Source organism: Urocitellus parryii, chromosome 13, assembly GCF_045843805.1.
Source record: "Urocitellus parryii isolate mUroPar1 chromosome 13, mUroPar1.hap1, whole genome shotgun sequence".
Taxonomy (NCBI): domain Eukaryota; kingdom Metazoa; phylum Chordata; class Mammalia; order Rodentia; family Sciuridae; genus Urocitellus; species Urocitellus parryii.
The window spans coordinates 40,080,716-40,099,006 of record NC_135543.1 but is presented as its reverse complement, the minus strand read 5'-3'; the positions used below and the strand labels follow the sequence as shown (position 1 = coordinate 40,099,006).

Genomic DNA, 18,291 nt, shown 5'->3' with positions numbered 1-18,291 from the left:
TTGAGATCTTGACTGTCATTATCTCAGGATGACTAACACAATTATTTCCTAACAAATTTTTCTCCACTTTAATTTGTTCTCCTCTGAGCTGCATTCAGTTTGTTGGTGGGGTATAAAGGAAGAATCTCCCTCACCATTTCAGAAATTAAAGGAAAAGAAACCCAAGTCATAGATTGAGTGATAGTGGCCACTAATAGTGGAAGAAGGGAAGAAGATTGACTGGGGTGTCCACTAAATGTTAAAAAGGAAAAGAGAAAATGTGCATTTGGTGGGATTTAAGAAATGGACTTGATAATGGAAAGGCAGATGTATCTTCCTCTTTCGTGGCATTTGCAATTTCATTCTTTATTATGGAAGACACCTGGAAATTTTTCTAGGCTGTGCCAAAGATCTGTGATTCCTCTGTTGATTAAAAAAAGAAATCATTAAAGAAATGTGCTTGAAAGAGCTAGATGGTTTTTATAGTTCGAGAGCTAGCCTCTGCATAACTCAAGCTACAAAAAAAGTGTTTAACGGTATAAAGAAATATATTTGGGGCTGGAGATGTGGCTCAGCGGTAGCTCGCTCGCCTGGCATGCGTGCGGCCCGGGTTCGATCCTCAGCACCACATACCAACAAAGATGTTGTGTCCACCGAGAACTAAAAAATAAATATTAAAAATCCTCTCTCTCTCTCTCTCTCTCTCCTCTCTCACTCTCTCTTTAAAAAAAAAAAAAAGAAATATATTTGTATCCATATGCTGAACATGTATACATATCCCCATGCAATCAAATATTCATATGATATCACTTTTATATGACTTTTTTTTTTTTTTTTTTTGCATAGCTGGGAACTGAACCCGGGGTCTTGTGTATGCTAGGCAAGTGCTCTGCCACAGAGGTACATCCTACACCCTGACACAATTATTTCTAAATAACTGCATGATCAATGTCAAATTTTGATGTTAATATGGAAACAATGGATTTTACAGCAGAGGGAAAATATACTGTACCTGTTGAAGAAAAAGTGGGAAAGGACCCAAGGAATTCTCCATCATGGAACAAGGAATAGGAGCCCATCTTCTCTTGCCACGTCTTAGAACTTTTTCTTTAGAATGTCTTCTCTTTTGTACCTCAATTTAGAAGATAGAAATACATCAACAAATAAAGTCAATGACCACTTTAGTCTCAAACATTAGAAGTCAGACACATCTTCTCTCATGAGGATTAGCTGGGGAGGTATAAGACAGTAGTGCTTGAAAACCAAATGGAATATCAACACTGCATAAAGAGAATAAAAAAAAAACAAATAGCTGCATAGCTGTGATGACAATAATCCTTTTTGAGAGAATAACTTGGTGGAAATGTGGAAGAAAGAGAGATGGAATTGGAAACCTAGAAGCAAAACTAAAAAGAAAATGACTGTTGCCACATTGCCATGCCAAAACACAGGAGGAGGCATATGCAAAGAAAAGAAGTGAGTATGTGCCCTTCCAAATTTAGCATAAGCATCTTCCACTCACCAGCAACTAAGCAGAGCCAGGGGGCCAACAAAGAGATCTGTGTCAGAATGAGGAGAGAAATATGGTGACACCTCTCAATTACTGCAGTAAGGAACGATCAATGCTGAATCGAAGACACCTTGATTTTTGGTGTCACAAGATAATAAGCATGCATGTGGTCCATCCTCCTAAAACAGCCATCTATTTAAGACTACAAGTTATGCTAAGATGCATGAGAAAAAAAGGAACATTTTTCTTTACTAGAGACAGAGTTTCAAATTTTGCTTTTGGAAATCCATGCTATAGAAAAAATCAGCAAATATTTCTTTGTGTCTAATCTCAAATTCTCATGCTGTAGCTTATCCCAATTTCTCCTTTCATGTCCTAAATGAGAAGGAATACAACCTTTAACAAACTACCTTATACAGCCCTTTTTCACTTACACACTGTTGTTTCATTGTTTTCATTATTCAAACCAAACCATTCCATATCTTTTCTGATTCCACTTCTACCCTGTCAATATTATAAAACCTAAAGACGAGACATCATTATACTTTGTTCATATTATTTTCATATACCTGTGTTTCTTTCTCTAAAAGGACAGATATTTCCTTCTCCTCTTGGCTGTCCGTGTTAAAAAGTAATATGGTAAAACTCCTTGTTTCTGAGGACAGGAGAACAGCATTGGTTGTATAGACTGAACCATCTTCTAAAATTTGGAAATCAGGATCACTTGAGTGAATGATATTTGCAGATTTAAAGCACTCCTCCAGGTTAACTGTATAAAATAAACATTGCAATCATTTTTAAGGTGAAACACAATGATATATAGTTTTAACAGTAATGCATGCTTGTGTAGGAAGCCACTTAAATTACACTCCCACTAGTACATTTAGCATTTTTTAAACGACATATGAGGCTGGGTGCCATGCATACACCTGTTAATCCCAGTGGCTCACGAGGCTGAGACAGGAGGATTGCAAGTTCAAAGCCAGCCTCAGTAATAAGCAACTCAGTGAGACACCGTCTCTAAATAAAATACAAAATAGGGCTGGGGATGTGGCTGAGTGGCCCAGTGCCACTGAGTTCAATCACTGGTACCTGCCCCCCAAAAAAGGATATATGAAACTATGTGGGTTACACTGTGCATAAACACAAACATCACTTCTAATGCTTATTTAATTTAATTTATTTATTTATTGGTACTAGGGATTGCACCCAGGGATGCTTAACCAATGAGCCACATCCCCAGCCCTTTGTATATTTTATTTACAGACAGGGTCTCACTGAGTTGCTTAGGGTCTCTCTAAGTTGCTGAGGCTGGCTTTGAACTTGTGATTCTCCCGCCTCAATCTCCAGAGCCGCTGAGATTACAGGTGAGTGCCACTGCACCTGGCTTACTTTTTACATTCTTATTTTAAAATGTCTGTCCTGAAACAATGTTTGAATGTTTAAGCCAACAGTGAAAAAAATGTTTTTATTAACTGAAATTAGCTGTAGAGGAATAAGAGTACCTGAAGTATGTCTAACACAATCTAATTGATTAAAAGCAGTGGTTCTTAAATTAAAATAACACAGAACTCATAACATCTATTGTGAAATACTCATCAAATTCTGTGTTCTCACTAGTTTGATCTTTCCTTATATAAGTGAGTTATATAAAAAGCTTAAGCAATAAAAAACAGTACATGGAAATAAAATATAATAAGATGTCAAAATATTTCATGATGAAAATTCAAAAACAATATCTTTAAATTCAAGAAATAGTTTCAATATATTTCTCAATTTCTTAGAAGCATATTTAGCCTATACCATATCTTTCATCTAATATTAAAATTATTTCATTACTCAAGCTAAAGCTTTTTATCTTCAAATAATTGCACACTTTTAAAACAAAGACTAATATTCTTTCACTGACATGATACAAGGATTAAAAATGATAAAGGACTATTAGTTTTAACTATTCCCTAATAAAGTTATAGTTTTAAAAATTACACTAGCTTTTAACAGATCACACAAATTAGGGTAATTACATACTTTTAGTAGTATCTTACCTCTGCCAACAAATTTTTCAGCATCTAATTTTGAAGGAACATGTAGTATCACCTGTTTGCAGGCGTCACAGGCAAATGATAAGATCTATTAAAAAAAACAAATCCAGATTATGCCTTAAAAAGATCCTTTTAATGAGTACATTGTTTATATAAATTTTATTTATATTTTAAGTAATATACACTTAATTATATAGATAAAATATTAGATATGTAAATATATGTATTATTGAATAAAATTTATATAATTTTGAATCAGTCTATATAATTAGCAAAATAAAACCAAAAACACGCTAGAGTAACAAATCAGAAGAAAATTTTATCAAACGGGTGAATGAAACAATAAAAGTCCTATCTCCCTCCTTCACAAAGCACATAAACTCAAGAGAATTATGTACATTCTTAAGCTTTGTTTCCTATTCTATAAAATTTATTTACTTGTAACAGCACTGAATAACTTAGTGGGTTTAGTAAGGATTCAACAACCTATGTGAGAGAGTACTTAAAACTAAAGACAGTTTTAAAGACAGCACAGGGATATAAATAGGAATGAGGAGTAAAAATGAATTTAATGACCCAGCAAATTGTTGCAGTAAATTTTTAATCGACTATGAGCTATGATACCAAACCCATTATCTCCAAAATCTCTAATATGAAAATATGGTGCTTTTAAAGAAAACTCCAGGGAGTGATTTGGTGAGTATTTATGTGTAATTACTTCACACAAACAATGCAACTTTTCGATATGGGAACTTACTGTGAAGATGCATCTTCTCATAAGTCAAAGTTAATTTAAGGTTATTTTAGAAAATAGTTTTACTTAATAATTTTTTTAATGATTTATGATGAACCCATCCCAGTACAACATATATTTGAATATGTTGAAATTTAATTCGGTTCTCTCTGAAACTTGACAATGGCTGCTTCTGAAATATTTACATTCTTTTTTCCTCAGTTTTGAAAAGGCATTTGACCAAAGCCAAAACCAACACAGCTAACTGGCATTTACACTGTGTTATCTACAAAATTCATAAATATAAGCTATTACCATCTAAGTTTGGAAGGAAATTTTTATTTGCAATACATACTAAGGAACCTGTAATCGTGCAATTTACATAACATATAAAGGATCAGATAAGAGATTGTGTTTTACTTGGAAATTAAAGACGGACACAATGAAGAGATTATATTTGAATTGAAAATTAAAAAATGAGAAGAATTTCCACTGGCAGCAAGTTGAGAGCTCGTAGGAGCAGGATCAGATGATTCCAAGGATTCTAGTTCAAGGTGATTGACAGAACACATCCTTATTCGTTCAACCAACATTTATTGGTTGGTAACTAGGTGTTCAACAGAGTTAAAGGCTATAGGCAGTGAACAAAGCAAAGTTCTTTTCCTTGTAAAGATTACATTGTAATAAGAGGCAAAAAAATAAATACACAAATCTCACATAATCCCAAGGCAAAGAAAGATAAAGGTTATGAGGAAAATAGATCAGAGAAAGAAGATGACAAAGAGAAGACCAGAAGCCTAAATGAAGTGAGGAAACAAATCAGTTCCTACATTGGGGAAGTCTTCCAGGTGGGGCTAAACACCAGAACAAAGGCCTTGGAAGAGGACTTCCCCAGAGCTCATGGTAGCCCTGCAGAGCCAAGAACAGAATGGGGAAGAATGAGGAGATAAAGCAAATGGTCAGTCAGGGCATATCATGTACAGTCTAAAAGGCCAGGGTAAGAAACAGATTTTTGTTTTAATGCAAAAAGAAGCCACAGCAGTTTTAGAGCATGGGGAGTGGTAAATACATCTGCTAAGTTTGTGGAGAACAGATCATGAATAAGGAGAAAGTGGAAGCCAACAGGCCAATTAGGAGGACATGACAGGACTCTAAGAGGGACAACAGTGAAGTGGATGAAGGTAATCATGGTGGAGAAACTGAAAAAATGGCTGGATTCAGACAATTTGGGGAGGGAGGTGTAGTGGCATCCTGGCATCCATTCATTCATATGCTCAACAAATATTTATATACATCATTCATGTGATTCCCTGATATGTACTTCCCATGTCAGGGAAGTGCGGGACACTGTGAAAAAGTGAGAGAGTTGGGGATAACCTGGGCTGAGAGCCATATTAAATTACCTGAAAAGTGGCAATAAGTTAGCCACGGCAAGAGCAGAGCTTAAATTCAAAATACAGAAACAACATAATATAAAGTCCAAAAGATATGACACAGACCTGAGAAAGAAACCTAGAATGGCTGATATGTATAATACAAAGAGGAAGAGGTTTAAAATGAATTCAGGATTTAGGTGAGGAATAGTTTCTAAATGATGTCAACCAATTATATGAATTTTTCTCCCTAAAGATAATAAGAAATCTGTGAGCTCAGTGGCACATGCCTATAATTGCAGCAGCTTAGGAGGCTGAGACAGGAGAATTCCAAGTTCAAGGCCAGCCTCAGCAATTTAGTGAGGTTCTCAGCCACTTAGTGAGACCCTATCTTTAAAAAAAAAAAAAAAAAAAAGACTGAGGATGTAGTTCAGTGGTAAAGTGAACCTGGGTTAAATCCCCAATACCAAAAAATAAAAAATAAAATAGAATAATAATGAGAAGAAACCGAAGATTTGTTCAAGCAAATAAATTGCATTTGCATTTTTATATTTGAATATAAGTCTAAGCAATGTACAAAATGGATGGAGGGAACAACTTTCATTTCTAATGCAGGCAAAGTGAGGTAAAACTCCAAACCAAAACTAACCAGAAATGCTGGATAACATATTTTTAAAAAATAATAAGGAATGGCTAGGCAAAAACTGAAGATAAAGCTAGAATACAGAGCAATAAGAGGAACCCAGAAACAAATTCCAATCTGCAAAGATTCTATTCTAATTTGCTGACTTCTACAGAGAAGGAATGAAATCAAAGCAGAAAAATCACCAACAATCAAAGAAAAGACCATTGCCACAGTAGTCTGGGCTTCCCAAATGCTAACTCCTCATTCTAAAGCTGAGCTGAAAGAAAATTAGACCTTGTGTGGATTTCTGATCCACATTCACAGCACTTGCTTGGTCTAGAATCCTGGAGCCATGAATTGGGCCTGGCATATGGTCACCACCTAGTGACCTAAAGGTACTTGACCAAATTCAATATCATTCTTATCTTTGAGCTCAACAAGAAAATAACTTCATTTGTATGATAATGAATTTGAAGATTGAGTAATAACCTTTAAAGCTAATCACTAAAACAACACTATCAAATTAAATGAGGGCAAAACAATGGTAACAATAAAAGTGAGGTCTCAGTCCACTTTGAAAAAAAAAAAGCCTCAAAATCTAGGAATCAATGAGTGCTTCTGCAATGTGATTTTTATATATTATAACCAATGGGAATAGCACCAGAAGCAACTCTGCTAAACTTACAAGCAAAATAGATTTTCCAAGCTCATCATATATAGTTCACATTACATTGAAGATATATTAGGCAAGAACATATGAATTGCAAAGGAAGAGGGGAAATGAATATCTTCATTTACTATCACTTTACCTGGAAATGAACCAATAAGTTACCATAAAGAATAACAGAATTCAGTCAAGGCAGCAGAAATAGCTATTAAAATATAGACAACTTTACTCTTCTTACCCATAAATAAAACCAGTTAGATGACATGATAAGACATTTTCAAAAGCAATAAAATGATGTTAGAATGACAAGTAATGAATTTAACAAGAAACTTGCAAAACCCATTTGAAGAACACCTGAAAAAGTATTTCTTCAGGTCATAAAAGTAGAGTTGCACAAAAAGAAAGAAAGAAGTATCATTATCTCAGATTGGAAAAATCAACAACATAATACATCAGTTCTCACTAAGTTAAATCATAAATTTTATGATCCAAATAAAACCCAAAGCCTCAACAGAATATTTCCTGAAATTAAAGAAGTTAATTCAAAATGTCATAGGAAAGATTAAAATTAGACAAAAAAAATTATGAAAAAGAGGAGCCACAAAAGAACATTAGCTCAAACATATATTAAGAGATTCTATAAAGTCTCAATAATTAAAATAATGCAGTTATCAGTAGGAGAATAGGCAGATATTAGAGGCATGAATTGGAAAAGATACAACAATCCCTATTTGCATTTGATATGACTGAATACAGTCACCTGAAAAAAATTTTTGATGTCCTGGCCTGGTTCACGTTGATTTTTTCTTCTTTTTTTTTTTTTTGTGTGTGTAGGGGGGCAGTACCAGGTATTGAAGTCAGAGGCACTCAACCACTGGGCCACATCCCAGCCCTATTTTGTATTTTGTTTAGAGACAAAGTCTCACTGAGTTGCTTAGTACCTCCCTTTTGCTGATGCTGGCTTTGAACTCACGATCCTCATGCCTCCAGTCTCCTAAACTGCTGTGATTACAGGTGTGCAACATACCATCTGGCTAATTTTTTCTTCTTAATTTATACAAACACTTTATACTAGACTAGCCTTTTAAAACATGGTTTGCAAATACTTTGTTCAATTTATCAACTACATTTTAACTTTAAAAAAAAAGGTTTATGGTGTTTCTTCTTTGTTTAGTTCGTATTTTTTGCTATGGAAACTGTGTTTATGTGTATGTGTGTGTGTGTTATATAAATGATTTTCCCAATTTTAAAAACAGCTTTTGAAGTAAGTCATAAATGGGCCTACTTGTTTGTTTGTTTACTTATTTATTTCAGGACTGGGGGTTGGATCCTGGAGCATGCTCTCACTGAGCTACATTTGCAGCCCTTTTTATTTTCATTTTGAGGCAGGATCTCGCAAAGTGGTTAAGGCTGCTCTTAACTTGGATTCTGGCAGGGGACCCAGGTGGATTATCCTGACACAGCCTCCTAAATAGCCGGAATTACAGACATGCACCATCATGTCCAGCTTGACTCCAAATTTATAAGAATTCATTGTGTTTGCTTATATAACTCACATGCTATCATATTTTACATTTAAAAATTTCATCTATTTAGTTTTCTATAGTGTTATGCATAAAGCATGAGTTCTACTTTATCTTTTAGCCAATTTCTAATGAGTTCAGGTAGTGTTGTTCTTATTTAATAACATCATACATATTAGTGACATGCCATGTATTATAAAAAAGCTTTTCATCTAGTCATACACAACTTTATTGTGTATGAACATAGTATCTGCCACAATTATAGAGTAATTTATACTTTTTTTCCTACCAATTCCATTTTGGTATTCTATTGTTATACTTTCCCACAGTGAAATAACTTACCAGGCTTATTCACTGTGACATTATTTGTAATAGTAAAAACTAGCAGCAGAAGTGATAAATACAAGTAAACAGATCAATGAGATACCTTTGAATGCAGAGTTATCGAGAGGGGAGGAAAGCAGTAAAGAAGAAAAAATAAACAGCTTCCAGTCTTCTACTTGAGGAGAAAGGCATATAGGAGTGCCATACATTGAAACATAGGACACTAAAAGAGAAGCAACATTGTCTGGGAAGTCAATGAATGCTGCATCACACCTAGTAGGTAGACATAAAGGCCTATTGTTCAGTGATGACATCTGAACTAGCAATTTAGGATTTGTTGATATCCTAAATATCATCCTTGTGATATTTTAAGCAACACAAGTGAATGAAATGGTCTAAGTAAGGGTGTCAATTTCAAGGAATAGGACCTAAAATAAGGCCAGAAGAAAAAATCACCATTTAAGATTGGAGGAAAAAGCAGTCAAACTCATGGAAGCAGAAAATAGGAGGGCGTTTGCCAGGTGCCGTGGTGTGGAGAAAATAGGGAGTTGCTTATTAGGTATAAAGTTTCTGTTATATAAGATGAAAAACTTCTAGAGATCTGCTGAACAAGACTGTGCTTATAGTGAAAACTGCATCATTAGCACACTTAAAACATTGCTAAGAGGGTAGATCTCATGTCATGTCTCTTTAAACACACACACACACACACACACACACACACACTAGTGGAAAAAAAAGAAACCAGGTAGCTTCAGATTCTGAGTGATCAGAAAGGTCAGAAAAGGGAGGTGGGGGTGAATTTCAAGAATATATATGTAATCTACAAAGTGGCATTGTACAAAGAATGGAAAGTGTCTCTTATTTGGGCCAGGGACATCCCTGATGGCCTGTGAGATCTCTGAGAGGCTTCATTAGGTGTTTAAGCATAAGAAAGTTCAAGTGGTTAAGTGGAGGTGAACAAATATTAGGAAGTCGGAAGAAGCTGATTTGTGGAATGGTGAAGGATTACTAAATTGCATGGGAAGGACACAATGCAAAGGGTGCCCCACCCCTTAATGTCATTCTTACTTAATATCTCACACTTAGTCTGCACACATTGCTCACAACCACACCAACCACCCGAGGCTGGCAGGACTTTGAACAGATATGCACTACAACATGGAACAACACTTGAAAGTACAATGAGGAGTTCAGGCAGGGCCAGATTTCTCTTTGCCTCACTCTTGGCCTATCAAACTCTGAAACTAAAGGAGATCTTGGAAGGGAGGGTGGATTCAATTTCAGTTCATTCCGTCAAACTGTGCTTTCTTCTATAAAGGATCTAAGATGACACACAGAAAGCTTTGAGTGCAGATATCTGCAAAGCAACGCTATTTACTGTGGTACCTGAAGCATACCTTTTCCTTTAAATAATAATGACCAGTGGTTGAAAAGGAAATGACAACTTAATTAAGAACCAAACCAAAAATCATCTCTTTGTCATCAGCAATATATTTTGTGACCGTTATTTATTCTTAGTTTCTTCAACTATAAAATGTTAACTGCTATGTGCTAAATTATTAATAATGCCCTCGGGATTTTGGTTAGGGGTTTAAAGTCCAAAAACGTTCTAATAATAGTAAAACCTACAATTTAAAAATTTAGAAATCCTTTGTGAAATCAGCGTAGTGAAGAGGAGGTTATTCGAATATTTCTGCCTCTCAATTCCACCACTCCCAGAAGGAATCGCTCTTCCATTGTTCCCTGAGGTCCTCCCCATGTCTTTAAAAGTTGACTTGCGCCCAAGCTGAAGGCTCAACACGAAAGGGCAGTATTGAGCACCTTTTCGCACCTTGCTGAATTAAACTTTTTTCGTTTTCTGGCAGGAAACCCAGGAAAAGCCCCGTCTGGGGCACCTTTGATTCCAAATTTCCTCAAGAGCTCCTTCCCCACTTAGGAGTTCAGACTTTCCCGCGAAATCCGGTCTTTTCTGCCTGAGAGGGGGGAACTGTCCTGTCCAAAATAAGGCCATCTGCTTTGGCTGCCAGCTCTGGGAAGGAGTGAAGTCGACGTTGTTGTACATGTAGAGGGAAAAAAAAAGTTGGAGCAAGGGAACGATAAGTGGGTGGGATCCAGACGCCTCTGAGAACCAGAGATCAGTACCAGGATGACCTTTTCCCCCAATGATGTGGGGGACGGAAGCCTCCTACGCTAACAATGGAAACTATTCAAAGGGTCACCTAGTGTCCGCCTGGGTGCCTGTCTTCAGGAGCAGAGTGGAACCTCTCCTTTTCCCTAAGATCCCCCACATAGATCCAAACGCACACCAAGATCAATCCCCTCCCCCTCCCCCAAAGACCAGGAGTCCCCTCTTCCACCCAAGGACACTATTTCAGTCGGGTCCGCCCAGCGGCTGCCCTGTCCCTGGCCTGAAGCCGGCACTGAGGCCGAGGGGATGCGCACTCCCCCGACTTGGGAGAGGCGCACCCGGCTCCCCGGCGAGCACCCAGAGGCTACGCTTTTGGATGGGCGTTCGCAGCTCACGCCTCCCTCTCGATCTGCTCGCGCTGATTACATCTACCCCAGACGCCCTTCCCTCCCCTAGGGATCCGGGCGCCCAGGTCGCGCTCCTCTTCCTGTCTGCCCTCCCCCCACCCCCTACTCCATGTTTAGCAACCACCACTAGATCCCTTAACTCCAGCTTCGCTGGCCAACCCCAGCTCCCCAAGTTTTCTCCCTTTTTCCCAGGGGATCGAACCGCCCTCCCCGAGCCAGTGGCCTTGGAGGCACTCACGGAGAGGGTCAGCAGGAGCTGCCGACAGAGGGCTCCGATCCTGGAGCGTGTGGGTCCAGCTGCCGCCATGGAGAGGATAGGTCCGGTCGCCGGCCAAGGCACCCGAGGGCCGGGGTAGGAGAGCTCTGCCGGGTGAAGCGGCTGCAGGCTGGGCCCGCGCAGGAGTGCGAGGCGAAGCGGTGCTTTTCTTAGTTTTTCTGAAGCGCCTGCCTCTCTCCCAAGGGGCTTTTCCTGTGGCCGAGGGTGGGGCTCCAAAGACACCGATCAGCCCCTCCTTGCTATTTTCTTAAGTCTTCATTTCTTTAAGAACTCAACAGGTGGGAACTCCCTTGGGCCGCCACCCTTTTACCTGTGCTAGGTGTTTCTCACCAGCGGACGCCACCTATATGCCCCATCTCCCCCTCCCCCGCCCGGGTGTCCGCCCGGCTGGATTAGCGCTGGCCCTGCCCAGCAGAAGCCCTGACTGTACAAAGACTCACTCCCCAGCTTGCTGGCCGCTCAGGCCCCGCCCAGCCCACTGCCCTCGCTGTCCAACGAGGTCCCTGCCCTGGGGGCAATTAGACCCAAGAAAACAGCCCAGAGCTGGAGAGTTTGCAGTATTTGTCACTGCTGCCTATCACCCACCTATTACAGGGTTGACTCCAGGGAGAATTGTGTACTAATCTTTACTGGAATAAAATGCCTATGGACATCTGATTGAGGTTCAGACTGGACTCTATCTGGACACACCATTCTTCAGGGTCTCTTGTTTTAGAAAGTTCCTGGTATGACAGTGATAGGAAAAAATTGCTGTAACTTAGGGACCTAAGTAAGTAAAATTAAGGAATCTGGACTACAGGAAAATAATGAAACCAAAGATGAATTACTATGGAAAACGCATCCGCGGAGATCCTAGACCTGAAATCCTAGGCGTTAGCTAAATGTAGCCTGCGTATTTCCTCCAAGAATCTCCCCTGTCACAAATAAAGCCAAGCCAAGTCTATCCCACCAAGTTTCAAATTTTCTAATTTCAGAAACCAGAAACTTTTTTATATTGGACTCCTTTCCTATATTGGACTCCTGTAACATTGTCTCTCTCTTTACTGCCATCTAAAACTGTTCACTGTGAGAAGTGAAAAAGAATGGGGTAATTGAAATTTTGAATTGAAGTGCACTTAAACTGGATGTTTAAGTGCATAACCAGGAAGATTAAAGTATACACGCTGTGCACTTTCAGCTCCTCAGAAAGCAATGACATGGCATTCTGACTCATCCTCCTGAACCTCTTTTCAATTACTGACTTAAACCAGGTAAGTCTGACCACAAAGGAGAAACTTCTAACATTTTGTTTGGCTTAAATCTCCTCAGGGATATTTGGAAGAAACTTGTTGGTAAAGCCAATCATGTCACTCACATCATTCCAATTCTTGAACATGATGACCATGGTAACACTATTATGCACAGAGTCAAACATACTGTACTATTGAGCACACTTTCAGATTCAAAATTAGTGCCTGGGTTGCCTTGTATGTCTTCTTTCCATGATATGTTTATTAGCCAATGCCACATAATGAACTAGACCATTGTCTCCACATCTATAAATTTGTCATTGAGCCTTTGCTAGTAAAATCAGCCTGGCTCATGAGCATGAGACTGGAATTGCCATCCATCCATTTCCGTATTTTTAAATCCTTGTGTTATTGCAGGTATGACTTCATAAATACCCCTCATCCTGTTAATGACTTAATGATGACATCATGGTCTCTAGCGTGAAGCTTTTCAGAAGCAAGAAGCAAACTAGTTTCAGGTTCCAGAAATCTACTCAGACTGTCATCATAGCTTTGACAATAGGATGTTTCCAAACTCCTGCCTGTCCCTCAGCCTTAAGGATGGCTCATGTTTTTCCTCATTCCAAAGAAGGCAGAGGACAATTTGACAAGAAGTCATCATAGATATTTATTGTCATCTTTCATCCTAGGTAACTGACTGGGCAATTAAAATGGTGGTTTTGTTTGTTTCATGATAAAATTTTTTAAACAAAAGAGTGAAATATAAATTACTCTAAATAACAAGCTCTCAACTTATTGACTGTATTTTGATTAGACTGTATAGCCACTGAAATGTATTCCTCTATTAAATAGGTTTGAAGCATCTGACATAAGTTTAAAGAGACAATGAAACATGCCTAGATGTGATTCTTTTTAGGAATGTCCTTTGGCTATGAATGTAATTCCACTGATATGAACAGGTTTTCCATTGCACTAAAATAAAAGGTGCATCAGACCAAAGCAAGGAGCAACTTTCTGTATGTCTTGGGCCGCTCCAGTAACCTCTCAGGTTTGATTCATTAAAAGATTTCCAAAATATTCCTAGATGCTATCTGTGGTACTTTCCGCATGCAAAAGTAATCCACTGAGAATGCTTATGACAGGTTTATAGAGAAGTTTGGCTGTTTTTATTTCATAGACATCACAGAAAGTCAGAACCACAGGGTCCTTAAAGAGGTGAAAAGTCTATAGTCCAAAGCGTATGGACCAAGTCTATCCCACCAAGTTTCATAATTTTCTAATTTCAGAAACCAGTAACTTAATATATTAAGGACAACATAAAAATCCCACTTACCACTGATGTACACATATGGGCTGCTCTTACTGAGCCACATGATTTCTGCCAGTCCTTGCCCTCTGCCAGACCCTCTGGAAGAGGGACTCACATGGAAAGATGTGGTCTTTAGAGGATGTCTGTCTATGGGGGAACTCAAAAGCAAGAGAGACACAAATCTAAGGGGGAAAAGAAACAAGATTAAAGGACGTTGTATTTAAAGGTGGAAGTAGAGATAAAACAGGCACAATTATTCACCTCCAAGAATTGTCACAAGGATTAAATTATATGTTGCATCAAATATACTCAGAACAAAACCTGGAGCATTCTAAGTGCTCTCTAAGTCAATCACTACAGGCATCTCACTTCCCTGCATTGTGTACTTCCATGCATCTGTGGTCCTCCATCACCCACCCTAACTCCTCCTTGTGACCCTGTGTTTTCAGTACCTCTCCACCAGTGGCTCTCTGTCTTGGTCTCCTACTGAACTTTAGTGTTAAGTCACTCCTCACTCCCAAGTGCTTCAACTCCCTTCCCTTAACACTGATTCCAGACTTTATGTGGCAAAGTTGACTTAACTACAGATCTCTAAGAAGAGATTTTGCAATTAGTGTCATTTTTTTATGACACCAGTTGGTTTGCACCAATTCTTAAAAAGGAATCCTTTCCAATGTGTGAAAAATATTTAAATTTTTGCATTTTCCAATAAGTGAAATGTTTTCTAATGCTGTGCATATTTCTTCAAAACTTGATTTTCAAAATTGACCTCAATGAAATGTAGCGTATGCAGGTCTGACAGTGTTGCTCTGTAATAGAGTGCATGCTTAGCATGAGGAGGCCCTGTATTTAATACCAGTGCAAGAAGAAAAGGAGAAGACGGAGAAAGAAAAGACAGAAACATAGTGTACTAATCAAATGAATTTTTGATCATATTTCAAAGTATATTTTTAAAATAAATGAATGGTAAAGTAAGAAATAAACTATAAATCAATCCTTACAATTAATATTTTATTAATTAGACGCTGAGTAAAATCAAACCATTGACAAGTTCAATAAGAGTTATCAAAATCACAGTAAAGAGTAGAGAAATTACTTCTGTTTTTTTTTTCTTTTAGCACAGTAGGGAAATTATTTATTTTATAGTTTGGATATGAGTTGTGTCCCCCAAAAACTCTATGATAATGCAGGAATGTTTGGAGGTCAGTCCGGCCCAGTTTAAATGGAGTGACTGGTTAGTAACTGTAGGCACATGGAATGTGGCTGGAGAAGGTGGGCTGCTGTGGGTGTGCCTTAGAAGCATTCATCTCCCTTGTGGCGCCTCTCTCTCTCTCTCTCTCTCTCTCTCTCTCTCTCTCTCTCTCTCTCTCTCTCTCTCTCTCTCTCTCTCCCCTTCTTGGCTGCTGTGAATGGAGCAGCACTCCCCCACTATGCTCTTCCACCATGATGTGCTGCCTCACTTTGGGCCCTGAGCAATGGACACAGTCAACCATGTTCTAAATCTCTGGAATCTTAAGCCAAAATAAATTTTGCCTCCTCTAAGTTGTTCTTGTCAAGCATTTTGGTCACAGCTATGCAAAGCTGACTAACACAATTGCTTGAAACTTTTCAAACTATCTAGAAAGGAAGAGTATTATCATTCCCAATACCTAACATTGATTTAATGCTTGATGAGAAGGAAACGCTTATTACTCTAATTTGTTTATTTCACATTGTAGATGTAAACTGAGTTATCATAATATACCCCATAAAAATACATACAAATATTACGTCTCAATTTTTTAAGACAATCAATAAATGAATGAATTCTGAGGTAATTGAATTGAATAAGAGTGGAGAAAGTTCACAATGTCTGATCTGCCATGAATAGATGTAGTTGATATGTTCACATGCTGCTTGCCTAGAGTGCTATGAAAGAATATGTCCCTAAAATTATGAAAAGTTCACTGATTTTTACAAATTAACTAGTCTAACAGATATTTATTGAGCATCTATTATGTCTTGGGCTTTGTTCTGGACACTGACAATGATGTGGTAAACAAGGCAGAATGGCACCTGACCAAGGGCAGCACTTAAGAATGGTAAAATAGCTAGTCAGGACAACAGTATTCTCTACCTGAGATTTAGATCATGTTGATTTCTTTGGGAAAAAAGCAATTAATAAACAGCATTCTATAAAGATGAGCAATTACCAATATGAAAATTTTTGTTCCTATCTCTTTGTGGATCATGAATTGTTACTCTCTTCTTAAATGGGTTTAAAGATGAGAAACACACTGGACAGGGAACATATTCTAGAACATTTATGTTCTTGGCAATTGAACTGCAACATCTTCCTGTCTTCTTTTCCTTGCAGCTGTTTTCTTCTCTGGTTGACTGTGTCATTTTGGCCTCTAGTCCCCTAACTTGCAAATATCTCTGTGTCTCTAATACTGCCACGCACATATGTATTGTTTCACACCCTTGCACTCATGAAGTTCCTTCTCCCATAAGTGCTGTGCATGTACTCTTTCCTCTGCCTAGAATCTTCTTCCACCTCTCTGGCCCAGTTCCCTCCCATTCACCTTATAAATATCAGTTATTTTCTCCTCTGGTCAAACTCATTAAATGATTGATTCTCTTTTAAAGTACTTGTCACAGGCACAATGTTAAATTTCTTTGTGTAATTACTTGATTAATAGCTTTTTCTTTCTCACCAAAGACTACATTTTTCACTACTGTAGTACTCTGTCTTTTGGGGGTCCACCCATGTCTCCCTTGCACTATCATCGTGATTCCCAGTACACAGCAGACAATAAGTATTTGTTCAAGGAGTATGCAAATGAAAAACGATTACAGGGCTAATGAACAGCCCAGGTAGTAAACATTTTTTGGAATGTCATTCTTTGCTTTTCATTTTCTACTTTCAATGTTTGTTGACATTTTAGAGTGATGCCCAAGGTCACATTTAGCAGGGTAAGAATTCTTTAATCTGATACCAAACATAATGGACATGTAGTAGAATGTATTTGATACAATGGGAGATGGGCCAAATAGAATTTCCATTGTTGTTTTTTGCACACTAATATGCTAATACATTTTAACTCATAACTCAAAAAGAAAAAAGAAAGAAACTAGTGCATAAATAGGAATTAATGTCTGATTAAAGTGGTTGCAGATACCACAAAGAAACAGAGAGATGATTACATGGTAGAACTGAAAAGCAGACATTCTTAGAGAAAAATAAAACTGCTTCCTACCTAACACCGAAGTGGCCTCCACATGGGTTAATCTTTACTGTAGTGACAGAGACATAAAGTTAACAGAAGACAACATAGGAAAATATCTATATCACCCAGGGGTAGAAAAAGATTTTTGGAATAAAATCCAAGCAGCATATATTATAAAGAAATTTTTTAAAGATGCAGTTGACTATGTTTAAGTCATGCTTTCTATTTAACAAAGGATACCATTTAGCAAAGGCAGATTTTAGATTGAGAGAACATATTTGTTATAACTAAAACAGAGAAGGGAAAATGTTTAAAACATACAAAAAACTGGTACATTGTTTTAGAATTACAAATTTGACCAACTATTCAGGAGATAACGTAGTTGTACTGGTTCAAGATAATACCTTGTCATATCCTATAATCCAGCATTTTCTTTCTTGCTTATAAAACCCAAAGAAATTCCTGTTGACATCTACAAAGGGTTGTTTATGGTATAGGGAGGTGGGAGCAACCTGGTGGTCATCTTTGGGGAGTAAATAGGTAAAATCTGATGGCAGATCCACCCTATGAGTCACTGGGAACTGATAGTCTACATGTGGCAGCATGAATGAATCTTAAAAACATACAATCTAGTGAAATAACTAAAATAGAATGTACAAATACAAATTTAAATACACAAAAAATTAGTTCCACAAAACAAAAGCATATCTTATAAAAATAAAACTAAAAGACATATTTTAAACACATCTGACAGATCCTTATTTCTCTTCAAAATAATCTTTAGGATGGGTGCAGTGGCACATGTCTGTAATCCCAGCATCTTGGGAAGTTGAGGCAGAAGGATCGAGAGTTCAAAACCAACCTCAGCAACTTAGTGAGGCCCTAAGTAATTCAGCAAGACCCTGTCTTTAAACAAGAAAAAATATATATATAATAGGGACGGATTATAGGAT

The 18,291-nt window shown here is 37.8% G+C and overlaps 1 protein-coding gene across 1 annotated transcript in view; it reads right to left on the bottom strand.

The window, feature by feature from the left end:
* The window catches only part of Dsc2 (desmocollin 2), a 32,388-nt gene extending 20,619 nt beyond the window's left edge, over positions 1-11,769 (bottom strand). The window contains exons 1-4 of the mRNA XM_026400747.2: positions 11,553-11,769; positions 3,535-3,619; positions 2,059-2,258; positions 992-1,111 (exon numbers count right to left, since the gene is read on the bottom strand). Coding sequence (XP_026256532.2) covers positions 992-1,111; positions 2,059-2,258; positions 3,535-3,619; positions 11,553-11,621 — 474 coding nt within the window. The 5' untranslated portion in view covers positions 11,622-11,769. The remainder of the gene's footprint in view (positions 1-991; positions 1,112-2,058; positions 2,259-3,534; positions 3,620-11,552) is intronic.
* Positions 11,770-18,291: the final 6,522 nt, after the last annotated feature.